The 26649-nt window shown below is 44.9% G+C and overlaps 1 protein-coding gene across 1 annotated transcript in view; it reads right to left on the bottom strand.

Annotated features, from left to right (window-relative positions):
• LOC309548151 (cytosolic phospholipase A2 gamma-like) overlaps positions 1-26649 on the bottom strand; it is a gene marked incomplete at both ends in the record, with an annotated part of 143212 nt that overhangs the window by 64153 nt on the left and 52410 nt on the right. Inside the window, 2 exons of the mRNA XM_082248113.1 lie at positions 573-608; positions 3244-3294. Coding sequence (XP_082104239.1) covers positions 573-608; positions 3244-3294 — 87 coding nt within the window. The remainder of the gene's footprint in view (positions 1-572; positions 609-3243; positions 3295-26649) is intronic.

Below are 26649 nucleotides of genomic sequence, written 5' to 3' on the forward strand. Positions count from 1 at the left end.
TTACACATACTCCCAGCCAGGAATGTGTGCAAATCTGACCAGAAACTGATTTCCATTTCTGATTTCCCCTAACAAGTCAGAACCCGGAAGCAACATGTAAAGAGCCACTTCCAGGTCCGGCCTTTCACTTTCCCGGGCTGCAGTGGCCACAGAAGAAGTTCATGGGTTACAATTTGCACTAAATGGAGGGCAGGTAAGACATCATAGATCCAAAGGGACTTTTTGTCACTTATGTGATAAAAATAAAGTTTATTGAAGAAAAAATAAATGAAAGTTACACCCAAGCACTTAACCCTCACCCCCCCCCCCCTAAAAAAAAAAAAAAAATTGCCCACCCACACAAGGAAATTTCAGTGGGCCTCTGTGAGTTCCCTGTATTTGGATATCATTAAATCTCTGTATTTAAAACATTATCAAAAACCCGGGAGAGCGAGTTTATAATATGTCACCTTCTTTAGGAATAACACAGACATACGGTATGTGATGAATAGACAGGTAGGTGATCACAGGAAATACCCAACATTTTTACTGGTAATCTGGATTTGCCAAGAGGTCTACAGTTGACTTCTTACCTCCAAACAGCCGTTTCGTGAAATCTTTGTACATGTCTGTAAAACAATACATTCTTTTATATTATCTTTAATTAAAGAACATTAAATACAAAAAAAAACCACAATCACAATAGGCAGTATTTATATATTATTATTATTATTATTTATTTTTTTGTTTGGGGGGGGGGCTCTTTTTGTTTTGTTTTATTTTCCCATTCCCTGCCACCATTCTCACCTAGTCTATAATGACAGGACTTGCTCCTGTAGCCCCCTGGGAGACCTCCATCACTCACATATCCCAGGAGTCTGCGGGAGTCCAAGTGCCAAGGTGCGGAGCTCTCATGTCATGAGGGGCTGGGCTTCCTGAACCCAGAAGAGGAAGCTAGGAGGACCAAGATGGCAGGCAACTTGAATAGAGGGTCACTGCAGGGCAGGTATGTGTTTTGAACTGAGGTATGGGAGGATTGGGGGGAGGGGGGTGAGAAAAGGCAGGGAGATGGGGGGCTCTTGAACATACAAAGAACAACATATGGACATTTTGAATGAATTTGTACTTGGACAATAATAGGAAAATAGGAACTAAGGTCTTTCTTTGAAAAATTGTGAGCAGGCAGGCTGTTAATTGCAAAAGAGACTTCTTTCAAATGTTTACTGAGCATGCACAGCTCAGTATTCATTCCAGGTTGGTGCCTGTGTGCTGGGATGACTGAACTCCTGCACAGGGGGGGAAATCCTGAAAGTGATGGTTTGGCCCCCACAGAGCCCTGATCTCACCATTATGGAGTCTGTGTGGGATGACATGAATAGACAGAAGAATCTGAGGCAGTCAACAGCCATAGAAGATCTGTGCTTAGTTCTCCAAGATGTTTGCCGAGTTCCTTCATAAACTGTGTGCAAGTCTACCTAGAAGAATTGATGCTGTTTTGAAGGCAAGGGGTGGTCACACCAAATAAAGCTGGCATAGAGATTTTAGTTAGGCTTTTTTTACTATTATTATTATTTGCTGCATCAATTAGTTAGAGGGGTTGGCGGTGAGGTTTGGCAAGCCGGGATTCCCTTCTTGTAAGGAAGAATTACTAGTAGGCTGGTCAGCCTAACATGAGTAGTCTGAAAGATTTTGGAGGGGATGTTAAGGGACCACATAAAAGACTTTAGTAATGAAAATGGTATTATAAGTAGTAATCAGCATGGATTCATGAAAAATCGTTCGTGCCAAACCAATCTATTAACCTTCTACGATGAAGTGAGCTGCCACCTAGATAAAGGTAAGCCTGTGGATGTGGTGTATCTGGACTTTGCAAAGGCCTTTGACACCGTTCCCCACAAACGCTTACTGTACAAACTAAGGAAGGTAGGTATGGACCATAAGGTGAGTACCTGGAAAGAGAACTGGCTCCAGGGGAGAGTCCAGAGGGTGATGATTAATGGGGAGTACTCAGATTGGGCGGGTGTGGAAAGTGGGGTCCCCCAGGGTTCTGTCCTGGGGCCAATCCTGTTTTTTTTTTTTTTCGTTTCAATGATTTTTATTAAGTTTTGCAAAAAACAAACATATTGTGCAATATGACAGAATATGGAACAGCTGGAACAGGGAAACAGATCGGTTTCATGGCAGAAGAAGCTGTATAGAACATTAGAAAGTTATCATATAATGCTACATTCTCGGTGTGAGGAATTAACCTTGTATGGGCCAATCCTGTTTAATTTATTCATAAATGATCTAGAGGAGGGGATATCGAGTACAATCTCAGTATTTGCGGATGATACTAAACTAAGCATGCCAATATCTTCTATACAGGATGTGGAAACCTTACAAGCGGACCTGAACAAAATAATGGGGTGGGCAACTACATGGCAGATGAGGTTTAATGTTGAAAAATGTAAAGTAATGCACCTGGGTGCCAGAAACCAGAAAGCAAGCTACTCACTAGGGGGGGAACCTCTGGGTGAGTCTAGGATGGAAAAGGACCTGGGGGTACTGGTGGACAACAGGCTTGGCAGTGGCATGCAATGCCAAGCCGCTGCAAGCAAAGCCAACAGAATACTGGGATGTATAAAAAAGGGGATTCACTCCAGAAATAAAAAGTTTATTCTCCCACTCTACAAGACTCTGGTCCGGCCACATCTGGAGTATGCTGTCCAGTTCTGGGCACCGGTCCTCAGGAAGGATGTGCTGGAACTGAAGAGAGTCCAGAGAAGGGCAACAAAAATAATTAGGGGAATGGAGGGCATCAGCTATGAGGAAAGACTACAAGCACTGAACTTATTCTCTCTGGAGAAGAGACGATTGAGGGGGGATATGATATCAATGTACAAATACTGTACCCTAGCATATAGAAAAACCTATTCAGAGAAAGGAAATACAATAAGACACGTGGCCACTCACTAAAACTAGAGGAAAGGAGGTTTAACCTTAAAATATGCAGGGGGTTCGTCACTGTGAGAGCGGTAAGGATGTGGAATTCTCTTCCGCAAACAGTGGTATCAGCACGGAGCATTGATAGTTTCAAAAAACTATTAGATGGGCACCTTAAAGACCACAACATACAGGGGTATACAATGTACAATATACAGGGGTATACAATGTACGGTTAACAGCAAACACACACATACATCATAGGTTGAACTGGATGGACTGATGTCTTTTTTCAACCTCACTAACTATGTAACTATGTAGTAAATGTTGAACACTTACCATGAAGGATCTTCCCAATCCAAACAGCGCCGGGTGCACTACCCCACAATCCTGCAGAGATAAAAGACTACATTAGTGCTGAATCCAATGAAGATTGCAGTTATGAATTGTAAATGAGTGTATAGTATTTATTAGTCACATAGCCATATACACATTCATAGTCTTCATCTATGGGTTTTCTATCCAACTGTGAAGGACATAGCTATCAGATGATGGTGAAGATATGAAAAGAATGGCTGGTGCTGGGGATGTACATATGGAATCTCTGACCTCAGCAGATGATCTCTACAGGACTCTATCTTTTCAGATTTTTTTTTATTAAACTCATTGTAGGGTGACATTTTTCAAAGGATACACTTTTAAGTTAAAGTTTCTAGATACAGTATATTCCACACAATAATAGCACAGCTATACTTGGGGTTCATTGATAAGATATTATCTACATCATGGGTGCTCCGCCTGTGGCCCTACTACAAGTTCCATCATGTCTCTGCCTTTGGGAGTCCTTTGTCGAGTCATGCTTGTAACTGTCAGCCTTGCAATGCCTCAAAGGATTGGTATGGATTTGGGGTGGGGGGGGGGGTGGCGGATAGTGGTCATTCGGCAAGTAGTACATCAGGATTGGTTGTGTTTCACCAGGTCCATCAGTTTTTTTGTTTTGATGAGTTGATAAGCAATGAGCATTATGAATAATGATGGATTTACAATTGGAGACATTTATAGAGGATTTTCATTATTTTAGTAAGGGACTTGTCAAACGCTTGGGTATCTTTATTTCTAGGTGAGACTGGTTACACTTATTTTGTACAGTATTTCTTTGTATGTTATCTCTATCTCAAAATCAATAAAAATAGATTTTGCATATGTAACAGAAGGTAATATTACTAGCTACAGAACTATTTTCCTTCCACAAGGTGGCAGTACCAAGTGTGTTTTATTTATCTTGTGCGTTTAGGCTGTAGCACTCTGGGAAATGTAGCCTGGAGAAGAACCTGAGCCATGGCCATCACTAGGAAACCAACTATGATACCCAGGGAATACTGAGAGCAGGAGGGGTCTGATAAAAGGAAAATCCTGGGAAGGAGGGAGGACAGTTGGGGAGCGCATCAACCAGAGAGAGGATAAGAGAAGTGCTGAGTTCATTGGACTGGATCCTGAAGGAGGTGGCTGGACCGAGCTGAGCCTGCTGTACCATTGACTGCTCTGGTGCCTACTCTTCAATGTCAGTCTGTAAAACAGGCCACCACCGCCCAGGCCTGCTAGAGAAATGCAGGAAGTAACCGTCAAGGTATTTGCTATCTCGCCTGCCATCAGTAACCATCAACTGGGAGAAAGGGGGGCCCCTATTGGTTCATCCAACCAACTTCCATAGGAGAATTGCACTGACAGGGAATGGTGAGCAGGTCACAGACTCACATTTAAGTTGAATCATTGTTAACACTGTCAGTTCTCATTTGCAATAAGTCAAAGGTATAATCCCTGCACCCACTGTTGTGCTAACTGCTCATTCTGTTGCTAGGCTAGGCCCAAAGCAGCCAATTTACCTCTTCTTCTCCCCAGAGCTCTGCACTGTGCACAACCTAACTCCTTATTGCTGCAACTGGGTCTGCCTTTGTTTAAAGTACCAATCTGCATCAAAAGACTCCCCTTCCTTGCTACTTACCTCTTCAGGTGAAATATGTTAACACCCAACCTATAGACATACTCTTTTTTTTCTGCATGCCAACGTCTCAAAAGGGCCCCAACGTATTCAGCAGAAGATCATCTCAAAAAACTACAAAAAATCAGATTACTTTATCCTGAGGGCAGATCTGTGTTCAACTTTAGAATATAATCTCTCAGGCCTAAATGTAGCCCCTTTGTCTGTCTCCAGTGACATAGTTGATCCATGTTTGTTATTTTGTTGGCCACTTGGGGTCAATTTGTCTCATATGGAGAGCTACTGTTTATGTCCCTGGGGTCACAGTAGGCTGAAATTTGAAGCCCCTGTAAGGGACTCGTTGGAGCTAATTGTATATTCCTTATTGTGTTCAAGTTGGCTGACTTTAATCTGCCAATATACTTTGTAATACTTTTAAAACTTGAGATTTGGAGATTTGGATGCATCCTAATTTCCGCATCACAATAGTAAGGAATTTCAATAAAAACAAAATAAACTATAATGAAGCAAAATATTCAAATTCTAATTTAAAAATGAATTAACGTTGGAAAACGAATTTGAATTTAATAATAAATTTAGAATTTGGAAAAAAAATAGAATTTTAAAGATATCGCAATAAATACAGTAAGGTAAAAATGTGAAGATAACGATTCCTACTTAGATTACTTTATGGAATATAACAGAAAAGAATAAAATATAGTAGACTAGAATAAAAAAAAATAGATTATAAAAGAATAAAGGAAAATAAAATATATTTTATTCTATCCCTTTATTTTTCCATCTTATTCTATTCTATTCAGTTGTATTATTTTCTATTCTATTCTCTTCTAACTTATTCTATTTATTTATTTTTTCTATTATATTCTTTTTTATTCTATTTTATTTTATTCTTTTCTATAAAGTAGCCTAAGTAGGAATCATCGTCATCTTATTTCACTTTTATTATATTGTTTCTATTTCAGATTAATTTTCAAATTCAAATAAAAAATAATAAATATACAAAATGAACCTGAATATATGAAAGAATCCCAAAAACGAATCAGTCTAACATAATGAATATGGCAAAACAAAATTATTAACTTAACAGACTATTCGGTAACTAAACAAATGTTTCCATTGTGAAATCTCTAGTATGTTATTCTTTTATATGTTTTTGAGTCTACATTAGGGATGAACTTTGAGTTTGAGTCAATCGTTAGTTCGACGCAAACATTGGCTGTTCACCCGTTCATCAAATGATGAACAAATGGGCTTCTTCGAGGGAAATTTGAGCGTTCGCATCCATAATGCTCTGCACGCGCGCGCTTGCAGTGCATTATGTGATTGGCCAAATCATGCACCCTGACCTCCATGCTTTGGCCAATCAAATTATCTCTACCATGGTTGGACAAAGGCAGGCTGCCTTTAGCCAATCATGGCTCAGGGGCTAAGAAAACGCCCCACACTATATAAAGGCTGCTCACACAGCAGCGGCGTGTACAGTGTGAGGGCGAGATAGGAAGTGGTTGAGGCAGGGAGAAGAACGTGATTTGTAGTTCATCAGACAGTGCAGCGTAGGCAGCAGTGTAGTCTAGTGAACACATTGCTAGCTGTCACTTAGGCAGGGAGAGAGATTTGTGCTTTTTACAATTTAAGAGATCAGATAGTGAAGTGAATTCAGCAGTGCAGTATATACCACTAAGTACTATATACAGTAGCTCACAAAAGTGAGTACACTGCTCAAATTTTTGTAAATATTTCATTATATCTTTTCATTTGAAGTAGTGAGTATACAGCTTGTATAACAGTGTAAATTTGTTGTCCCCTCAAAGTAACTCAACACACAGCCATTAATGTCTAAACCGCTGGCAACAAAAGTGAGTACACCCCTAAGTGAAAATATCCAAATTGGGCCCAATTAGCCATTTTCCCTTTCCCGGTGTCATGTGACTTATTGGTGTTACAAGGTCTCAGGTATGAATGGGTAGCAGGTGTGTTAAATTTGGTGTTATCGCTCTCACTCTCTCATACTGGTCACTGGAAGTTCAACATGGCACCTCATGGCAAAGAACTCTCTGAGGATCTAAAAAAAGAATTGTTGCTCTACATAAAGATGGCCTAGGCTATAAGAAGATTGCCAAGATCCTGAAACTGAGCTGCAGCACGATGGACAAGACCATACAGCAGTTTAACAGAACAGGTTCCACTCACAACAGGCCTCGTCATGGTCGACCAAAGAAGTTGAGTGCACATGCTCAGCGTCATATCCAGAGGTTGTCTTGAGGAAATAGACATATGAGTGCTGCCAGCATTGCTAAAAAGGTTGACGGGTTGGGGGGTCAGCCTAACAGTTCTCAGACCATATGCCGCACATTGCATCAAATTGGTCCGCATGCCAGTCATACTAGAAGGAAGTCTCTTCTAAAGATGATGCACAAGAAAGCCCGCAAACAGTCTGCTGAAGACAAGCAGATGTAGGACATGGATTACTGGAACCATGTCCGGTGGTCTAATGAGACCAAGATAATCTTATTTGGTTCAGATGGTGTCAAGCGTGTGTGGTGGCAACCAGGTGTGGAGTACAAAGACAAGTGTGTCTTGCCTACGGTCAAGCATGGTGGTGGGAGTGTCATGTTCTGGGGCTGCATGAGTGCTGCTGGCACTGGGGAGCTACAGTTTGTTGAGGGAACCATGAATACCAACATGTACTGTGACATACTGAAGCAGAGCATGATCCCCTCCCTTTAAAGACTGGGCCATAGGACAGCATTCAAACATGATAACGACCCCAAACACACCTCCAAGACCACCACTGCCTTGCTAAAGAAGCTGAGGGTAAAGGTGATGGACTGGCCAAGCATGTCTCCAGAAATAAATCGGATTGAGCATATGTGGGCATCCTCAAACGGAAGGTGGAGGAGCGCAAGGTCTCTAACATCCACCAGCTCAGTGATGTCGTTATGGAGGAGTGGAAGAGGACTCCAGTGGCAACCTGTGAAGCTCTGGTGAACTCCATGCCCAAGAGGGTTAAGGCAGTGCTGGAAAATAATGGCGGCCACACAAAATATTGACACTTTGGGCCCAATTTGGACATTTTGACTTAGGGGTGTACTCACTTTTGCTGCCAGCGGTTTAGACATTAATGGCTGTGTGTTGAGTTATTTTGAGTGGACAGCAAATTTACACTGTTATACAAGCTGTACACTCACTACTTTACATTGTAGCAAAGTGTCATTTCTTCAGCGTTGTCACATGAAAAGATAGAAAAAAATAATACAAAAATGTGAGGGGTGTACTCACTTTTGTGAGATATATATATATATATATATATATATATATATATATATATATATATATATATATATATATATATATATACAGTATTTAGGCACTTCAGTTTGTTTATATCAGGCAATTCAGTCACCGAGGCTCATATTAGTTTGCCATCCACCGCAGCTGCCAAAGCGGCCCGTTCCACAGGCTCCTTCTCCACAGCTACTCCTTCTGTCGCCCCACCATCATGCACAGAGGAGTCACCTGAACTATTTGATCATAGTGACATGCTGCTGGAGGATGCGCAGCAATTTGAATGCTGTGATGTTGGTTCCCAGGTTGATGAAGGGAATAACGTGAGACTAGAGAGAGGGAGACAATGACGGACAAGAAACTAGCAGTCATCTTGCCACAGCTGCAGCATACTGCCAAGTTTGCTCCAGTGATGAGGAGGGAGGGGTTGATGAGGTCACTGACTGCACTTGGGTGCCTGAGAGAATAGAGGAGGAAAGTGAGGGGGGAGGGGGAGGAGTTACCACAACTCCAATGAGGCAAGATGTGCTCCAGGGGCTGCCATAGGAGTAGCCAACCTATTGCATCACACCACAGAGCTCCACAGGTGCAGGTTGCTGCAAACTCCCCGTGGACTCCCAAAAGTTCATTAGTGTGGGCTTTTTTCTACACATGTGCAGTAGACCGCAGCGTTGCTGTTTGCAATATCTGTCTGAAGGGGATACAGCATGACCAGAACACCAGCCGCTTGGGCACCACATGCTTGAAAAGACATATGACGTCCTGCCATGCAGCACCTGAAAGAGCCACAAGATAAAAACAAGCATACTTCACCTTGCTCCTCATCTGGGATCTCTAACCCTACTATACCTCATGTCTTCTCAAATACCTGCATTGAGAGGGACGATGGTATAGCAATGAGTGCCACAGATACTTGCACCCAATCTGATGGCAGTACACCACCACTTAAATTGACCAGCAGGCAAATTTCACTACCCCGGTGGCTGAACTGTAGAAAAAAATACTGTCCCAGCCATCCACATGCTCAGTGTCTTAATACTAGCTTTGCCAAATTGCTAGCATTACAATTGCAGCCTTTTCATCTGGTAGACTCTGCTCCCTTTTGTGAATTTGTGGAATGTGCTGTACCACAGGGGCAGGTTCCAAAAAGACATTTCTTTTTGCATAAGGTCATTCTGGCTCTCTATCATCATGTGGAAGGTAGCGTTTTGGCTTCCTTGGACAGAGCAGTCAGCAGGAAGGTTCACATTACTGCTGACTCTTGGTCAAGCAGGTATGGACAGGGACGTTACATTTCCTTCACAGTGCACTGGGTAACTCTTCTGGCAGCTGGGAAGGATGCAGGACAGGGTTCAGTGCTGCAGCTTGTTTTGCCACCATGCCTCCAAAAAGCTGGTGCTGGTTCTGCCACATCTGGCTACTCCACCTCCTCCCCTTCTTCTTCCTCTATGTCCTCTTCTGCTGAATTGTCCTCTGAAGCAGCAGTGCTCCCTAAGCATTTAAGGGGGCTACGCAAGCAGTCAGGCTAAAAGACGCCATGCAGTGCTTCAGTTGGTCTGTCTAGGGGATAGGAGTCACACCAGGGCAGAGATTCTGGCAGCTCTGCAGCAGCAGGCTCAGAGATGGTTGACGCCACGACAGCATGAGCCAAGAATGGTTGTATGCGACAATGGCACCAACCTTCTCTCAGCCCTCCGACAGGGACACTTGACACAAGTTCCATGCTTGGCACATGTCCTGAATTTGGTGGTGCAGCATTTCTTGAACAGATATCCAGGCTTAAAATATCTCCTGAGGCAGGCCAGAAAAGTCTAGGGCCATTTCCAACGTTAATACAATGTCAGTGCTTGGCTATCTGACATTCAACGGGAATTTAACCTGCCGATCAACTGCCTCATTTATGACATGCCCACCAGGTGGAACTCAACAATGACAATGCTGCAGCAGCTGCAAACGCAGCAGAGGGCCATCAATGAGTACCTGTATGAGTATGGCACAAGGACAGGGTCAGGGAAGCTTGGCTTTTTTTTGCCATGCCACTTTTGATAAAGGATGCATGCACCATTCTATCACCATTTGAGGAGGCCACAAGGATGGTGAGCCGGGACAATGCATGCATCAGTGACACTATCCCTCTAGTTCACCTGCTGGAGCATGCGCTTCATGGAATCATGGATATGGCACTTGAGGCAGAAAAGTGGGAGGAACAGGAGGACTTCCTTTCCTCACAAGGCACCCTTTATGCAGATATCATTCCTGTGGGGACACAAAACACACAGGAGGAAGAGGAGGAGGAGGATTATGGCAGCATGGATGTAGGGGATAGCATACAGTAGTCTTCAAGGGATGGTTTTGATTCCCCAGAAACCCCAGGAGTTGTACGTGGTTGGGGAGAGGTTGCTCCTGACAATGTCATCCTTTGTGACCCAGAGGACTCCGAAGCTCATGCCTCCTCAAACTTTTAACCAATAATTTTTTATTGAAGAAAAATACACATGTACAGAAAAAACGTTCCAACATTTTCATACATCAAGTATATCAGGTTACATAGGAAAAGTCAGTCAAATACCTTCTTGTAGGTATATGATACACACAAGGTGTACTAAGCTGCGCTCACCATTTAACGTGCAAATAAGTGATAAATAATACCTTAAAGTTATTAACATATAAAGTGCATAGTGACAAACCATCAACTGTAGGGATGATTAATAAATAATCTAAAAATTCAAAAAATATTAATATAGTGCATCAAAAGTTCATGGTGATGAGTCCCAATAAGCGAATAAGTAATGAAGATAAAACTATCCAAGGAATAGACTCTTCACATGGTATATTCTCAATCCCTTCACCATATAGGCACCCAGTGTGTGAGTGTGCTTACCAGAAAGCACAGACCCCCTTAATTACAGGGGGTCAATACAAGCAAGATCAACCAATGCGACCAGAATCCATGTGTATAAGACCTAGCCCTCTAGAGTGGTCCACTTCACAACCTCCTGTAAATCACAGAACTCCACAATCCTCCTCTTTACGCTCCTCAGCGATATGCAAATAAAGAATAAAGGAATTGACCAGGATAGTGAAGTACGTTTAAAACAGTTTAATGTAAATAAAGAGGACACACTTACATCAGGGTAATAAAAACAGGCATATAGAGCTTGAGATCCGAAGTTGGCAATGATAGCAGGGTGATCGTGTCTCATTATTCCCGAGGGTTGGGAATACTGAGACACGATCACCCTGCTATCATTGCCAACCTGAGACCGTTTGAAGAGGACCAGTGAATGCGGCAGCGTTACTGTCCTGTGTCCAATTTCGGATCTCAAGCTCTATATGCCTGTTTTTATGACCCTGATGTAAGTGTGTCCTCTTTATTTACATTAAACTGTTTTAAACGTACTTCACTATTCTGGTCAATTCCTTTATTTGCATATCGCTGAGGAGCGTAAAGAGGAGGATTGTGGAGTTCTGTGATTTACAGGAGGTTGTGAAGTGGACCACTCTAGAGGGCTAGGTCTTATACACTTGGATTCTGGTCGCATTGGTTGATCCTGCTTGCATTGACCCCCTGTAATTAAGGGGTCTGTGCTTTCTGGTAAGCACACTCACACACTGGGTGCCTATATGGTGAAGGGATTGAGAATATACCATGTGAAGAGTCTATTCCTTGGATAGTTTTATCTTCATTACTTATTCGCTTATTGGGACTCATCACCATGAACTTTTGATGCACTATATTAATATTTTTTGAATAATTTTGAATTTTTAGATTATTTATTAATCATCCCTACAGTTGATGGTTTGTCACTATGCACTTTATATGTTAATAACTTTAAGGTATTATTTATCACTTATTTGCACGTTAAATGGTGAGCGCAGCTTAGTACACCTTGTGTGTATCATATACCTATTATACGTTTTTACGATTGAGTTGCAGCTCCCTCAACTATTTGGTTTACACCATTACACTGCATATTTATACATAATTATTGATTTTATTATATTTTATATTTCAAAACAAAACAGTTCACGTATTCACCATTAACCCCTTTTTTGCACATTTAACTCAATTATACAGCATGTTTGCACTTTATCCAATAAGCGCAGGTACTTTTGGCGCTTAACGCCATTCGTTTACTAAATACCTTCTTGTACTTGGTGCCATAAGAACAAAACATTAGAAAATCCCTCTGTGTTTTATACTCCTACCTTGAGGGCAGTCACCTCGCCACCTACTAACACCTTTAGCAAACATGTAGCCCAAACATTACCAACGGGAGATCCTGTCAGGGGAGGAATGGTCTCCACAGAGATACCCACCACCCCCAAAGGGGAACACACGGTGATTAGGTACCTCCTTAAGCCGCTGAAAAAGGAAGCAGATGCGCCACTACCTGCCTCCCTATCCCAACCGGACTAATCTGTGGCTAGTCAGCCTCAAGAGTTGAGAGCAACCGCCTCCCACTTGCCTATCTATACACGGGGATCCTCCATAGCCCAACTTGGACCCAGTACTAACATAGGCTATACCATGTTGGAGAGCGAAAATAAAGAGGGAGTTAGGGAAAATTTGCAACTGGGGGAGATGGGGGGGGGGGTCCTGCCAGAGGAGAGATAACCTGTACCTTAGTCCTAGATGAGCCCCTCAAGTGTCAGAGGACCTGGGAATTTGGGGACGCTATCCTCTAGCACTTATATTTTGTCATTAGAAGCCTTCAACCAAGAGTCCCATTTCTTATGAAACTTGTCTGCCCTTTTTTCTTTGTATACCAGCATCCTTTCCATTTCGCATTGCGAGCTGACTCTCCTCCTGATTTCCAAGATGGTCGGAGATTCAAGGGACCTCCAATGAGCAGCCAACGCTATTTTAGTGGCAAACAATATGTGCGCCACTACTATCTTGCTCTGAGGAGGGAGGTCAGCAATTCCTATGCTCAACAGTGCCATCGCTGGATTCAGGGTACATTGACGTCAACATATGAGCGAGAGAAGCGAGGAGACCTGTCGCCAGAGAGGACGAATCTTAGGGCAGTCCCACAGTGCATGAAAAAGGTTCCCTATACTGTGACACTCCCTCCAACACATAGGTGAAATCTGAGGGTCTATCGCATGTAATCTAGAGGGGGTCATGTAATAGTTATGCAAGATTTTTTGCGAGTTGTCCCAGTGGTCTACACAGGTCGAGGCTTTAGCATTAATTTTCATGGCCGCCGACCATTGAGATACGTGATAAGTTTGCTCCATTACTTGTTCCCATTTCAACATAGGAGGGGTTTTGCGCATAAGAGACCTTTGATGGAAAAGCCTATAAAAAAGTGAAATGCCCTTACTCTCCATAGCCAAAGATCCCATAAGGAATTTCCAGATATGGAGGGGTATATGAAAATCAGGGAGGGGCGTGCATTTATGTAGGGAATTTATGCGGTGCAGCGTAAATGCCTCCATTGCATCGGGAAGAAGATTGTAGGGTATAGCAAAATTTACTCCTTGCTTCCTCCACCGAGATATCGACAGTCCTGCAATCAGATGTGGATAGGCTGTTAAGGGGATGGGGAGTCTTTTAACCCTCATGTCACCAAAGTCAAGCTTCAAAAATCTCTGCCAGGCCAAAACAGAGGCCGCAATCGTTGGGTAAGGAGATTTGCCGACATTGTGGGCGATACACGCCGCTATAGCCAATGCCGGTAATTCATGTCCCTTCGTCACCTGTCGTTCAATTTGATTCCACCAATTATCTTCCTGTCCCAAAAACCAAAATTGCGAGTGGTTAAGCAATACTGCATAGTAATAAGCCTGGGCGTCTGGTAAACTCGTTCCCCCCACATATTTATCTGCATAAAGTTTAGAAATAGCAATCCTAGATCTCTTCCCACCCCAAATAAAATGCCTAACCTTAGAGGCTAGTTTATCAAAGAACGTCTGGGGGATAGGGATAGGGAGAGTCCTGAAAAAATAGAGCAGTTTAGGGAGGATCTGCATCTTGTAAGCTGCTATCCTACCCAACCAAGATAAATGAACCTTTCCAATCTGCTGGAATTCCGTCTCAATTTGGGACAGTAGCGGCAGGAAATTGCACTTATATAGATCTTCCACCTGAGAGCCTCCTCAAACTTACGTTGCATGGGCTCCCTGATTCTGCAAAGCCTGCAAAAGGACCAGATGATTCATGCTATCAAGGAGAGGGATAATTACTGGTTGGCAACCCTTCTTGGTCCATGTTACAAGGGTAAAGTTGCAGAGCTCATCCTGCCTTTGCAGAGGGAGCAGAGGGTGAAACATCTTGAGGACGCCTTGAAGAACAATTTGTGTAATACCTTTCCAGACACTGGGAGGTTAACATTCTCTGCACATGTTTCTGAGGCATCGTTCAGCCAAAGGAGGAGCGGTGGAGAAGTGTAATGTTCTGGTACCTTTGGGTACCCTAATTACTCTTTCCTAAGTGTATGCGCCCCACCATTCTCTTTTGGTAAGGTGCGCATACACCTTTAAGACTGATGCTGTCATCACTGAGCGCCGGACTGAGCGGCTATTTAGATCGCCGGCTCTCACTCACATGTGTTCGTTCAACCGCCATGGTTGGAGCGTCCTGATCTCTGAGTTCAGCATGTCAAATCTACACGTTCCTGTATCTCGCTACCTGAACCTCTGTTTTCGGATCCTGTGTCTCGCCACCCGATCACCCCTGGCATGCTGTTTTCACCTTCAACCTTCTCACGACTACCCTGCTTTGTGCCTTGATGCTAACCTGTCTTGAAGCTCTCATGCTTGCAAGCATACCTCGCTGTCGGAACCACGCTGCGCTGATCCCTGTATCCCGCTACCGGATCATCCGCTCTTGCCGAACCTCTCCTCTGCTACATTGCTATTAGTGATAAGTACCCCACAGGGGAAACCTCTATAACCTTCATACTAAAGCTTACACTATCTAGCTCTGCATACTAAGGACTATTACTACATCTGCATTATCTAAGATTGCTAGCTCTTGAGCCTACTACCACCTGTTCTTGCACTGGGTTGATCTCTCCTGTATTTCCACCTGCTACTCTGTCATCTGCTACCATACATGATTGCTAAACCTATCTGCATCCCATCTGCTACTATCTTACTTTCAAGAACATTTCCTTTCAAGTGTCTGTCATCTACCATCTCTACCCAACCTGCCTCTTCAGCCTATCATCACTGTGTTACTATATACATAAGTCACTCTAGGAAACATCTTATTGAGTGTGTGTATTTACTTGCTGAATTGAGATCATCCACACATGATGAGTCTTTGGGAGTTGGGATTGGTGTCTCAGCGTTTCTCTACATGACTACTGAACGCAGGAGCGTTACAAGAAGGCGGCTGGCTGACCGATGCCTTTTAATAGTTCTTTAGTCCTCAGAAACCCTGTTAGGTTTAAGCAACCATCAGCAGAGTCTCCATCGTATTGTGCATGATTATCTGGGCGCAAGAGCAGACTTGGAGACCTTTCCAACTGAGCATCAACTGGGTTACTGGGTCTTGAGGATGGACCACTAACCAGAACTTGCTCAATATGCAATGGAGCTACTGGCCTGTCCTGCTTCCAGCGTGCTTTACGAACGGACATTCAGTGCTGCTGTAGGTTTTGTGATGGAGAAAAGAGTGCGTCTGTCCACAGACTCTGTTGACCAGCTGACTTTTATCAAATTGAATCAGTCCTAGATCAACAGCAACTATCAAGCCTCTGATGCTGATGTAACTGATTGAATTTGCTATGGGTCTGCCATCCCTTGAAGACTGCATATGCTGCCTAATCCTATTCCTCAACCTTGATTCTGCTAGCTTCCAACAATCCCTGTCCCTGTGCCCTGCGTCCAGCAAGATTAACTGTGAGGGGTTACGGTGTTCAGACACCACCAACACCAAAGGCCCATTTTTCTCCACCTGTAAGTCAAGTACATGCGATTTCAAATTTGTATGGAATTTTTACCAGCGGGGCCCGTTCCTGCATCCATGAAGAGTAACTGCGAGGGATTGTGGTGTTTAGGCACCACCAACAACCAAGGCCCAATATTTCTACACCTGTATGACAAGTTCATGCGATTTCAGTTTCGTATCTAATTTCTAACGGCAGGGCCCGTTCCTGCACCCATCAAGAGTAACTGCGAGGGATTGCGGTGTTCAGGCACCATCAACAACCAAGGCCCAATTTTTCTGCACCTGTGTGACAAGTACATGCGATTTCAAATTTGTATGGAATTCTTTACAGCAGGTCCCGTTCCTGCGCCAAGCAAGAGTAACTGTGAGGGGATACAGTGTTCAGGCATCACCAACAACCAAGGCCCAATTTTTCTGCACCTCTATGACAAGTTCGTACGATTTCAATTTTGTATTTAATTTTTAATGGACTGTCCCTGTGCCCAACAAGATTAACTACTAGATCATTGATAAGAACAGATACTACACTTGATCTTAGCCACAAGGCCGAGAAGCGATTTCAAATTCATATGGAATTTTTACCAGCAGGGCTCGTTCAGGCACCACCAACAACCAAGGCCCAATTTTTCTGCACCTGTATGACAAGTACATGCGATTTGAAATTTTGAGGAGCTCCGCTATGGCTGCATAGCAGTGAAGCTCCTGCCTCAGCCCGGCCGAATCGCTCGCCATCCGACATGTAGCCAGTGCATTGACAAACCCCAACCATCCCAGGGGAGAGAGGAGATTCCGAGGCACCCCCAGGTGCCACTATTGACCAATTTTGGGCACCAGGGACAGCGTTGCAGCTCAGCCTGGTTTCGGGCCTAGCGCAGCCGCGAGCTCCCGCCGTGGCCCGGCCTCATCTGCTGCCATCCTCCCTGCATCCACAATAAGGGAAGCCATCCTTCACACCAGGGGCAAGCTGAGTCCCCAAGGCACCCCCAGGTACCACTATTGACCAGTTTTGGGCACCGGGGACAACGTTGCAGCTCAGCCTGGTTTCGGGCCTAGCGCAGCCGTGAGCTCCCGCTATGGCCCAGCCTCATCTGCTGCCATCCTCCCTGCATCCAGTATAAGGGAAGCCATCCTTCACAACAGGGGCAAGCTGAGTCCCCAAAGCACCCCCAGGTACTATTATTTTATGATTTAAGGTCACAGGAACTCTGATCCTGCCCTCTATTGTATCAGGCCTCACTTTCCAAGATGGCGGCCGCACCTCAGCCCCTCAGGCTGCCCGATCAGATCCTGGGTTCCCCCCAGCTATCCCCATCTCATCCCTCCATGATCTGCCTCAGGGGACACCTTCATTCCACATTGTCAGCTATCAGGCCTCCCCAGCTTCAACTACATCCCTTGTTGAACAGACTATGGATGGGTTACTAATGTCCCCTATGGAATCAGCAACAGCCTCACTCCAGGCCAGGGACCTCACACCATCTCATCCCACAAACATGCCTTTTGACCCCAACTATCTGATGCTAAAATTCTCTGAAATGCTAGACAGAAGCCTCTCCATTACAGCTGCTAGAATCACCTCAGAAATTAAAGCACATTTAATGAATCTAGGCACCAGGATTGAGGCCATTGAATCAACAGTGGACATGTCAGTAACCTGGATTAACCAGAACACTGACAGGATCCAGGAATTACTCTCTCAATTGGACTCGGCACTTACAAAAATAGATGATTTAGAGAACAGAGCAAGGAGATATAACTTCAGAATCAGAGGGCTGCCAGAATCTTTCACTGACACTGTTGCCACAGTCCAAGCTCTCATAAAACTGCTGATACCTGACATTCCCTCACACAAGCTGGAGTTGGACAGGGCTCACAGAGCTCGCCCCCCCCCCCCCCCCCCCGCTTGGATGGCCTACCCAGGGACATTGTTGTAAAACCCCACTATTACTCAATTAAGGAGGAAGTGATGAAAAAGTCCTGTGCCACTGCTCAGCTTTCTTTCCAGGACCACCCTTTTCAAATTTTTACTGATTTATCGCCATTCACCATACAAAGACGCAGATCTCTCAAACCCCTGCTGTCAGTTCTCTCTCAAAAGGAGATAAAATATTGGTGGCTTCTTCCCTTCAACCTGAAGGTCTCCTACAAAAACAAATACTACACATTCTCCAATATCTCTGATGGTGAAAAAATTATCTTGGATCTACATCTGCTCTCCCAAGCTCCAGCCTCCCCTCCTCCACAGGAAACACCTTGGGGATCAACTAAACGACAGATGCCCACAAGTCCTATTGCACCTCTTTGGCAAAAGCCCAAGCACAAGCGCTCCAAGGACTCCAGGCGACCGAGATGAACTGTCCTCTCACAGGCTGACCCCTGCCCAAGGAACTCTGCAAGTGTAGGGTTAGTGCGCCCATTTTTACCCTGAGCAGCCGCCCTGGTTCCGGGAGGTTCTCCACTCATTCCTCCCCAATCTGCTCAGTTTCTTTTACCACCTATACCTTTTTTGAACATGCAACTACCCCCCCCCCCCCCCAAAATAAAAAAAAAAATATTTTTTTTTGTCCCCCTGGTGTGAGTCACAACAACATCCATGGCTTGCTCCCCTGATGTCTGTTCCTATCAACACCCATATATACTCTCATTGTTTTAATTATAATGTTGTACTCTCAGGATATTGTCTGTCGAGGACTTTTGGTCCACTTTGTATATGTTTTGGCTTACTAACACTTTGATTCTTAGTTTTAATACGATTGATACATGGGCGCTTCGGTCGGGCTGCAAACCTTGCGCCCTTACCTATTTCGAGGACTAGGTTATGTTCCGTCCTCTTGATGGGTTCACCCTCACGATTTTAGCAAGGATACTGACCATTTTCCTTTGGGGTGTGAGGGGTTTTTCCCTCTTATTCCCTGAATGGAATTTTCTTTTTTGTGTGTCCCTCTCTCTATCCTTTTTGTTTTCCTCCCTTCTGACCTTTCCCCGTGTTTTTAGGCGCCCCGGAGGTCTCCTGTGTCACAATACCCACTCCACGGTTTACCACATCATGGGGTTGTTCTGCCGAACTCTCACTTCCTTCAACGGAGGGGTAAGTGTCTCGTGTTCTCTATGGTTCCTCCTACTCTATCTTCATGGCTGATGACAATAGTCACGTTCCACTTCTCCGAATAGGTACCCACAACACTCAGGGCCTAAACTCCCCTGTTAAAAGGAGGAAGGCCTTCCAATCTTACCACACGCAGAAAATAGATGTAATACTCCTACAGGAGACCCACTTCCCCAAACAATTCAGTCCCAAATTTCTCCACCCAAAATATCCAGTTTTCTTTCTAGCCAATGCTGAAGGGAAAACCAAGGGAGTGGCGATATTGTTTTCTCATCGTTGTAAGTTCGCCCCTTCCCTTATTCACAGAGACCCTGAAGGTCGCTATATCTTGGTTAAGGGTTCACTTGACAATCACACATTCTCCTTTATCTCTTACTATGCTCCCAATCTAGCACAAGACAGATTCTTTAGTTCCATGTTCGCTTCCCTCTCTCCGCTGGTCGAAGGCACCGTTATCTGGGGGGGGGGGGGGGACTCAAATGTCGCATTCGATATAAGTATAAAAAAAAAAACGTCCGGTAGGTTCTCAACTCACAAGACCCACCAAGCGTAGCCTAAAAGTAGCTAAGTTGGTCTATGATCAAGGCCTTGTGGACATTTGGCAGGAACTCAATCCCTCTCAAAGAGACTTCACACACTTCTCACATCCTCATTAGTCCTACTCGAGAATTGATCACATATTTTTACCAACCTCGCTTGTCCCCCTTGCTCGCAAGACTGACATCAAGGACGTGGCTTGGTCCGACCACTCGTTGGTGACGCTGTTGCTTCAGCGACCCAACTCCCTCCCCTCACACTACACTTGGAGACTAAAGGAATCTGTATTTAGTGACCCTGTCAAAACCCAGGAGATTGAAATGCACATCAAGGAATATTTTTTGCTTAACGATACGGGGGATATCTCCCCCTCCACCCTCTGGGCAGCTCATAAAGCCACCATTAGGGGGAAACTCATACAAATTTTCGCCCAGATGAAGCGCACCCGACAAGTCGACATAGCCAGGCTGGAAAGAGAATTTCTTGCTCTCTCCAAGAGACATAAACACCGTCCGGATTCGGTTTCAATCTCACAACAAGACGCAGCCAGAACGGAACTTAACTTAGCTTTGACAGCTAAAGCAGACAAATACCTAAGATGGCAAGGAGCCAAGTTTTATTCCCAAAGTGATCGGATAGGAACTTTATTAGTGGCGGGTCTTTCTCATAAACCTCGTGTTCGAACTCCCACAGCCCTTCGTATCTCAGACGGGACAAAATCCCGTAATCCTCAAAAACTTATGTCAGAATTCCACAAGTTCTATCAATCCCTCTACAGTATGCAATCCGCACCCTCCTCCTCTAGGTTTTCGGACTTCCTTGACTCTATTCCTCTCCCTAAACTGAATGGTCACCACAGCTCCATGATGGAAACTCCTATTTCCACTGAAGAAATTGAAGTGGTTATCAAGAATCTGAGGGGTGGCTCTGCTCCGGGCCCCGATGGTTTTGTCAGTCCCCTACTACAAAGCCTTTTCTTCCACCCTGGCACCTTATTTAGCACGCTTTTTTAACGAACTACGTAAAACAACGCACTTAGGTCCGGCACTCAACTCTGCCTTCATCACCGTAATCCCCAAACCAGGGAAAGATGACAGTGAAGTTGGCAATTATCGCCCAATTTCTCTCATTAACAATGACTTAAAGATCTTAACCAAGATATTGGCCAACAGGCTCTCCTCATTCATTGTGCAATACATACAAAAAGAACAAGCAGGGTTTATCCCGGGTCAACAGGACACGGACCAAATCAGACGAGCCATTGATATTGTGTCGCTGTTGCATTCAGGATGGGCGGGAGGGCCCTGACAGGAAGGTCTCCTCTTGTCGATTGACCTACAGAAGACATTTGATTCTATTTCCTGGCATTATCTTTTTATGGTCTTGGATAAATGGGGCTTTGGTCCAAATTTCACGAATATCCTTAGAGCTTTATACTCCAAACCGGTGGCTAGGGAGCGGCTTCAGGGTTGCTACTCTGACCCACTCCCTATATCAAGGGGTACACATCAGGGATGCCCTCTTTCACCCCTCCTGTTTGCAATAGCGATGGAAACTTTGGCACAAGCAATTAGATCTCACCCTGATATCCACGGGGTCCAATGCGGTCCACACACTCACAAATGTGCTCTTTTTGCTGACGATCTGCTCGTCTTCATCACCTCTCCACTCATCTCCCTTCCGAACATTTATACACTCCTGCAATCTTTTGGCACTATATCTGGTCTTCACGTTAACATGTCCAAGTCCCACGCTCTAAATATCAATATACCTGCACAGATGTTATCTAACATTAAGCCTCATTTCCCCTTCATCTGGAGTGAAAGTTCTATCCTATACCTGGGTATCTCCCTCACGGATGTAATAAATGGGTTATATGAAGCCAACTACCCACCTCTTTTCCGTAAACTCAGTCAAGACCTATAAAGCTGGTCTCACCTTCCCCTGTCCTGGCTGGGTAGGATCCACGCAGTGAAAATGACATTATTGCCGAGAATTCTTTACTTCTTCAGGTCGCTACCCATTCCCTTAATAAGGGACCATGTCAAACGCTTCCAGTCAAGAATCATATCTTTCATTATGGGTTCAAAAGGTCATAGATTAGCGAGGGGGCTTTTGTTCAGATCGCAGAACAGAGGCAGGGTTCGTACGTCATGAAAATCCTGAAAAAGTCATGGGATTTTGACATGACACTTTCCAGGACTGGAAAAGTCCTGGAAAATGGGAAAACTTACTAAGTTTTGGAAAAGTCATGGAATTGTGTTGTGCAACTATTTATTTTTGTCTCGGGGCCCCCTGTATTCTGTGGTAGCGGGGACAGTAAGTGGGACTATTTTCTGTGTTTCGGGTTTAGGCGGATTAATCGGCCGCAGCGCACAGCTGAAGCCTGATCACTGGTCTCTTCAATATGAATAGACTGTGACAGGCTCGGAACTCTGCGGCGGATTGATCCGCTGAAACGGAAACTAAGAAATCGTGGCTATACTGTCCCGCTCTCAGGGATGTACCAGTGAGGGGGGGGGGGCGCATGCACTGGGGGGTGTCAGGCCGGTGACCGCAGGGCCGCCCGCATCTCCGCACTGGGGGGGGTGTCAGGCCGGTGTCCATCGGGCCGCCCGCATCTGTGTGAAGAAGGCAGCGGCAGAAGGAATGTCAGTGAGGAGTCTATTGTGGAATGTCAGTGAGGAATGTCAGTGAGGAATGTCAGGAATGTCAGTGAGGAATGTCAGGAATGTCAGTGAGGAATGTCAGTGAGGAATGTCAGGAATGTCAGTGAGGAATGTCAGGAATGTCAGTGAGGAATGTCAGTGAGGAATGTCAGTGAGGAATGTCAGGAATGTCAGTGAGGAATGTCAGTGAGGAATGTCAGTGAGGAATGTCAGTGAGGAATGTCAGGAATGTCAGTGAGGAATGTCAGTGAGGAATGTCAGGAATGTCAGTGAGGAATGTCAGTGAGGAATGTCAGGAATGTCAGTGAGGAATGTCAGTGAGGAATGTCAGTGAGGAATGTCAGTGAGGAATGTCAGGAATGTCAGTGAGGAATGTCAGTGAGGAATGTCAGTGAGGAATGTCAGTGAGGAATGTCAGGAATGTCAGTGAGGAATGTCAGTGAGGAATGTCAGGAATGTCAGTGAGGAATGTCAGTGAGGAATGTCAGGAATGTCAGTGAGGAATGTCAGGAATGTCAGTGAGGAATGTCAGGAATGTCAGTGAGGAATGTCAGTGAGGAATGTCAGGAATGTCAGTGAGGAATGTCAGTCAGGAATGTCAGGAATGTCAGTGAGGAATGTCAGGAATGTCAGTGAGGAATGTCAGTGAGGAATGTCAGTGAGGAGTCTATTGTGGAATGTCAGTGAGGAATGTCAGTGAGGAATGTCAGTGAGGAATGTCAGTGAGGAGTCTATTGTGGAATGTCAGTGAGGAGTCTCGTGTGCTGGATAGGAGGGGGATGGGATGGGACAGCTGCATAGAGAGGAATTGAACTTTCATATTCCTCATGTCACTGAATGTTGTTTCTCCTCCTCTCAGAAGCTGCACTAGGAATATGGAAAGTTAAATTCCTCTCTATGCAGCTGCCCCATCCCCCTCCTATACAACTTCCTTTGCTGGCCCCCCTAAGTGCTCTTTTAGCCCCCTCCGTGCTCTTAGTCTGGCTCCCCCAGTGATCTCCCCCCCCTGGCTCCCCCTCAGTGATTTCCTGTCCCCCCCCAGACAGTGCTCTCCAGTTCCCCCCTCCCCCTGTGCTCTACATCCCCCCTGGTTTTCCCTGCCTGCCCCCCCCAGTGCTCTCCGCTCCCCTGCGCCTTCTAACCCCCCTGCAAGCCTCTAACCACCTCATGTATTATGTCCGCAGCCTCTAACCATCTCCTGTACCATGTCCACAGCCTCTAACTACCTCCTGTACCATGTCCGCAGCCTTTGACCACCTCCTGTACCATGTCCACAGCCTCTAACCATCTCTTCTATCATGTCCGTAATCTCTGACCATCTCTTGTCTTTTATCATGTCTGCAGTCTCTGAGGGGGTCTGGAGAGGAGTCAAAAGTGGGAGTGCTGTCGGGATGGGGATCACAGGAGAAGTCAGACATGTGTGGACTGGGGAGAGGAGACTACAGGATAAAACCAGAGTATGGTGCACCTAAGAGGAGGTCAGTGACAGTGCTGCCCGGCCAGTCTGAGGGGGGGGTCACTGATTTAAGGGGGCACTGTTATAAAGGTTCCTCCTTGTATCAGGACCCCCCCCTCCCTTCCTTAGTGTTCTCACTCTGTGGAAAGTGGTCTTTGGTCACCAGATTCCCCCCCTACATCAGAGTTCTCAGCTTTTTCACCCGTGCGCTCGAAGTGACACCCGCTCCCAGCTGCGGCAGTGGTGCTTCCATCTCATCCACTGTAAAACAAGGGACCATTTTTAGTCGCGCTGTATCCAGAAACGAAACCCTAACTGCAAAGGTATTGTACACTACAAAGATTGTCATTTATTTTAGTAAAAATATGCTGGGTGTGACATAGATTTTCTTCTTATTTAACATGTATACATAGACATTTCATGAAACTTTAGGTCATGAATATTTACGTGAAGTCATGGAAAAGTCATGGAAAAGTCATGGAATTTTATTGGTTAAAATGTGTATGAACCCTGCAGAGGGGAATTGGGGGTCCCAAATTTAATATGGTATTATCAGGCGGCCCAACAAGCACAGATATCGGTGATCTACTCTCGTGCGGCAAAACCTGATTGGGTGCACATAGAACGCCAGGCGGTGCCGCTGCACACCATTGATTTCCTTATGTGGTGTCTCCCCAAATACAGACCGCCCATTTTAGCCCCAACACTCTCACTTTCCTTAGCTCTCTGGGACAGACTTAAGGGTAAATCCGAACTCACTTCTTCCTTACGCCCACTCTCACTCCTCATCCAAAACCACAGCTTCCCTCCGGGTCTAAATATCGTTGAATTCAAATGGTGGCTAGACAAATGCTTATACAGGATAGGCCACTTTTTCACCCCCTCAGGACCCGTCTCTCTTCCCTACTGTAGAAGCAAACTCAAGATGCCTAATTCTGAACTCTTCAGGTTTCACCAAATTACACATTTCTTACATTCCATATGGAAATCTAAGCCATTGCCTCCCACGGCTAGGGCCTATGAGGTGTGGTGTTGCTCAGCCATGGAGCAGGGGGGGGGGGATCTCTGCTATTTACGGGGCACTTTCTGGGAGTGGCCCCAAGCCGAACTATGCTCTGGCTTGGGAGAAGGATCTCGGGTTTGGGAACCGGAAAAGTGATACTCAGCTCTGCAACAGGCATACAAGGGGATTTTGAATGTTACCTTAATAGAAGCAAGTCTGAAAGTCTTAACCAGATGGTACCTTGTTCCGGAAAGGCTACACCGCTGTTTTCCCTCGTCCTCGCCACTCTGCTTCAGGGGTTGCGCTCATAAGGGCACCTTCCTGCACACATGGTGGGAGTGTCCGAAACTACTGGGATTCTGGAACAAGGTCTTTCATCTGATCCGCAAGGTTACTGGTATATCCGTACCTCAAACCCCTCCGATAGCCCTCTTAAACTTTTCTCCGAACAATGCCACCAAGGGTCAAAAAAGGTTGATCCATTTCATGCTTCTGGGGGCCAAATTGACTATAGCTAAAGCATGGAAGAGCCTTACGGTCTCATTCACCTTATTTAAAAGAAAAGTCTCCTGGATCATGACCCAAGAAAAACTATCTAGTAGTCTCCTGAATACGTACCAAAAATTGGAGACTATTTGGGAACCCTGGGCTGTCTATACTCACACCTCGCTTATCTATTGAGGGGTCTATCTCACACTATTAGTGGATCTTGGGACCTCCGGGGCGTATATGTATCCCACCCCTACTCTTCTCCCCCCTCTCTTTTCTTCTTCTCGTCCATTATCCCATTTGTCTTCTCTTACCCCCTGGTCTCTCTGCCCTTTCTCCAACCCTGTTGGTAGGTATCTACTTTTGTTAGGGTAACCATGCCAGGATTCTAGTTGATCCTGCTCTCCTACGGTCTCCCTTCTACAAGGACCTTTTTTCTGAAAATACTACTTATGCTTCTCATCGGAGCACAGATGTTACTGCCCTCCTGATTTATGCTCCTCACCAGAGACCTTAGCAAATTACCTAAGTGGCCCTGACTCTCATCCGAACCGGCTTCACTATTTTGCATTCTGAACTCCCTCAGTCTGCTGCTGATCACTTATTCGGGTGGGGTCTTTTCTGGCTCTCCGGGCGACAGATTGTGATCCCATTGGGGTTGCCTGGGGGTCAGGGGGGTCCCCCCAACTGCATGATCTTCTACTTTTACTCACGTTGCTCTTCCTCCATAGGAGCCTCTTTACCTGCATTGTTGTTTATGGCTGACATTTTTCACTCCACAGATCATAACTTGTATGGTGAAGATTTCTGTAAGTTACCTACCAATTTATATGGCTAAATGCTGTTATCTGTTGATGGACTTTGTTTTGTTAAAACTTAATAAAAAACTTTGAAAGTAGAAATGTCAGTATAGCTGCAGCAGGCTACATACATTGTAGAGATGCACTACTTTACAGGCACATTAAGGGGACCCCCCAGGCACGATATTTAAAGGAATTTTTAATTTTTATTGTTTCACTTTAAGCCTCATTAAAATCAGTAAATCAGTGCTCCTTCAAAAACTATTGTTTTTTAAAAAAAATATTTTTGCATTGCTACATGTTCCCCAGGGCAGTACCCCGACCCCCATACACTTTAGTTGGGCAATAACTTGCATTTAAGCTTTTAAAATGAGGACTTTTGGCCCTGCATTTTTCAAACCATCTCAGAAATCACCAAAAGTTCTACACCACTTTCCCCTGAACTAGAATTACTCAACCTAAACATAGAGCACATCCCTTACTCTTTTAAAAATGTCG

This window comes from Pelophylax lessonae (assembly GCF_965119305.1).
Source record: "Pelophylax lessonae genome assembly, chromosome: 1".
Classification (NCBI taxonomy): Eukaryota; Metazoa; Chordata; class Amphibia; order Anura; family Ranidae; genus Pelophylax; species Pelophylax lessonae.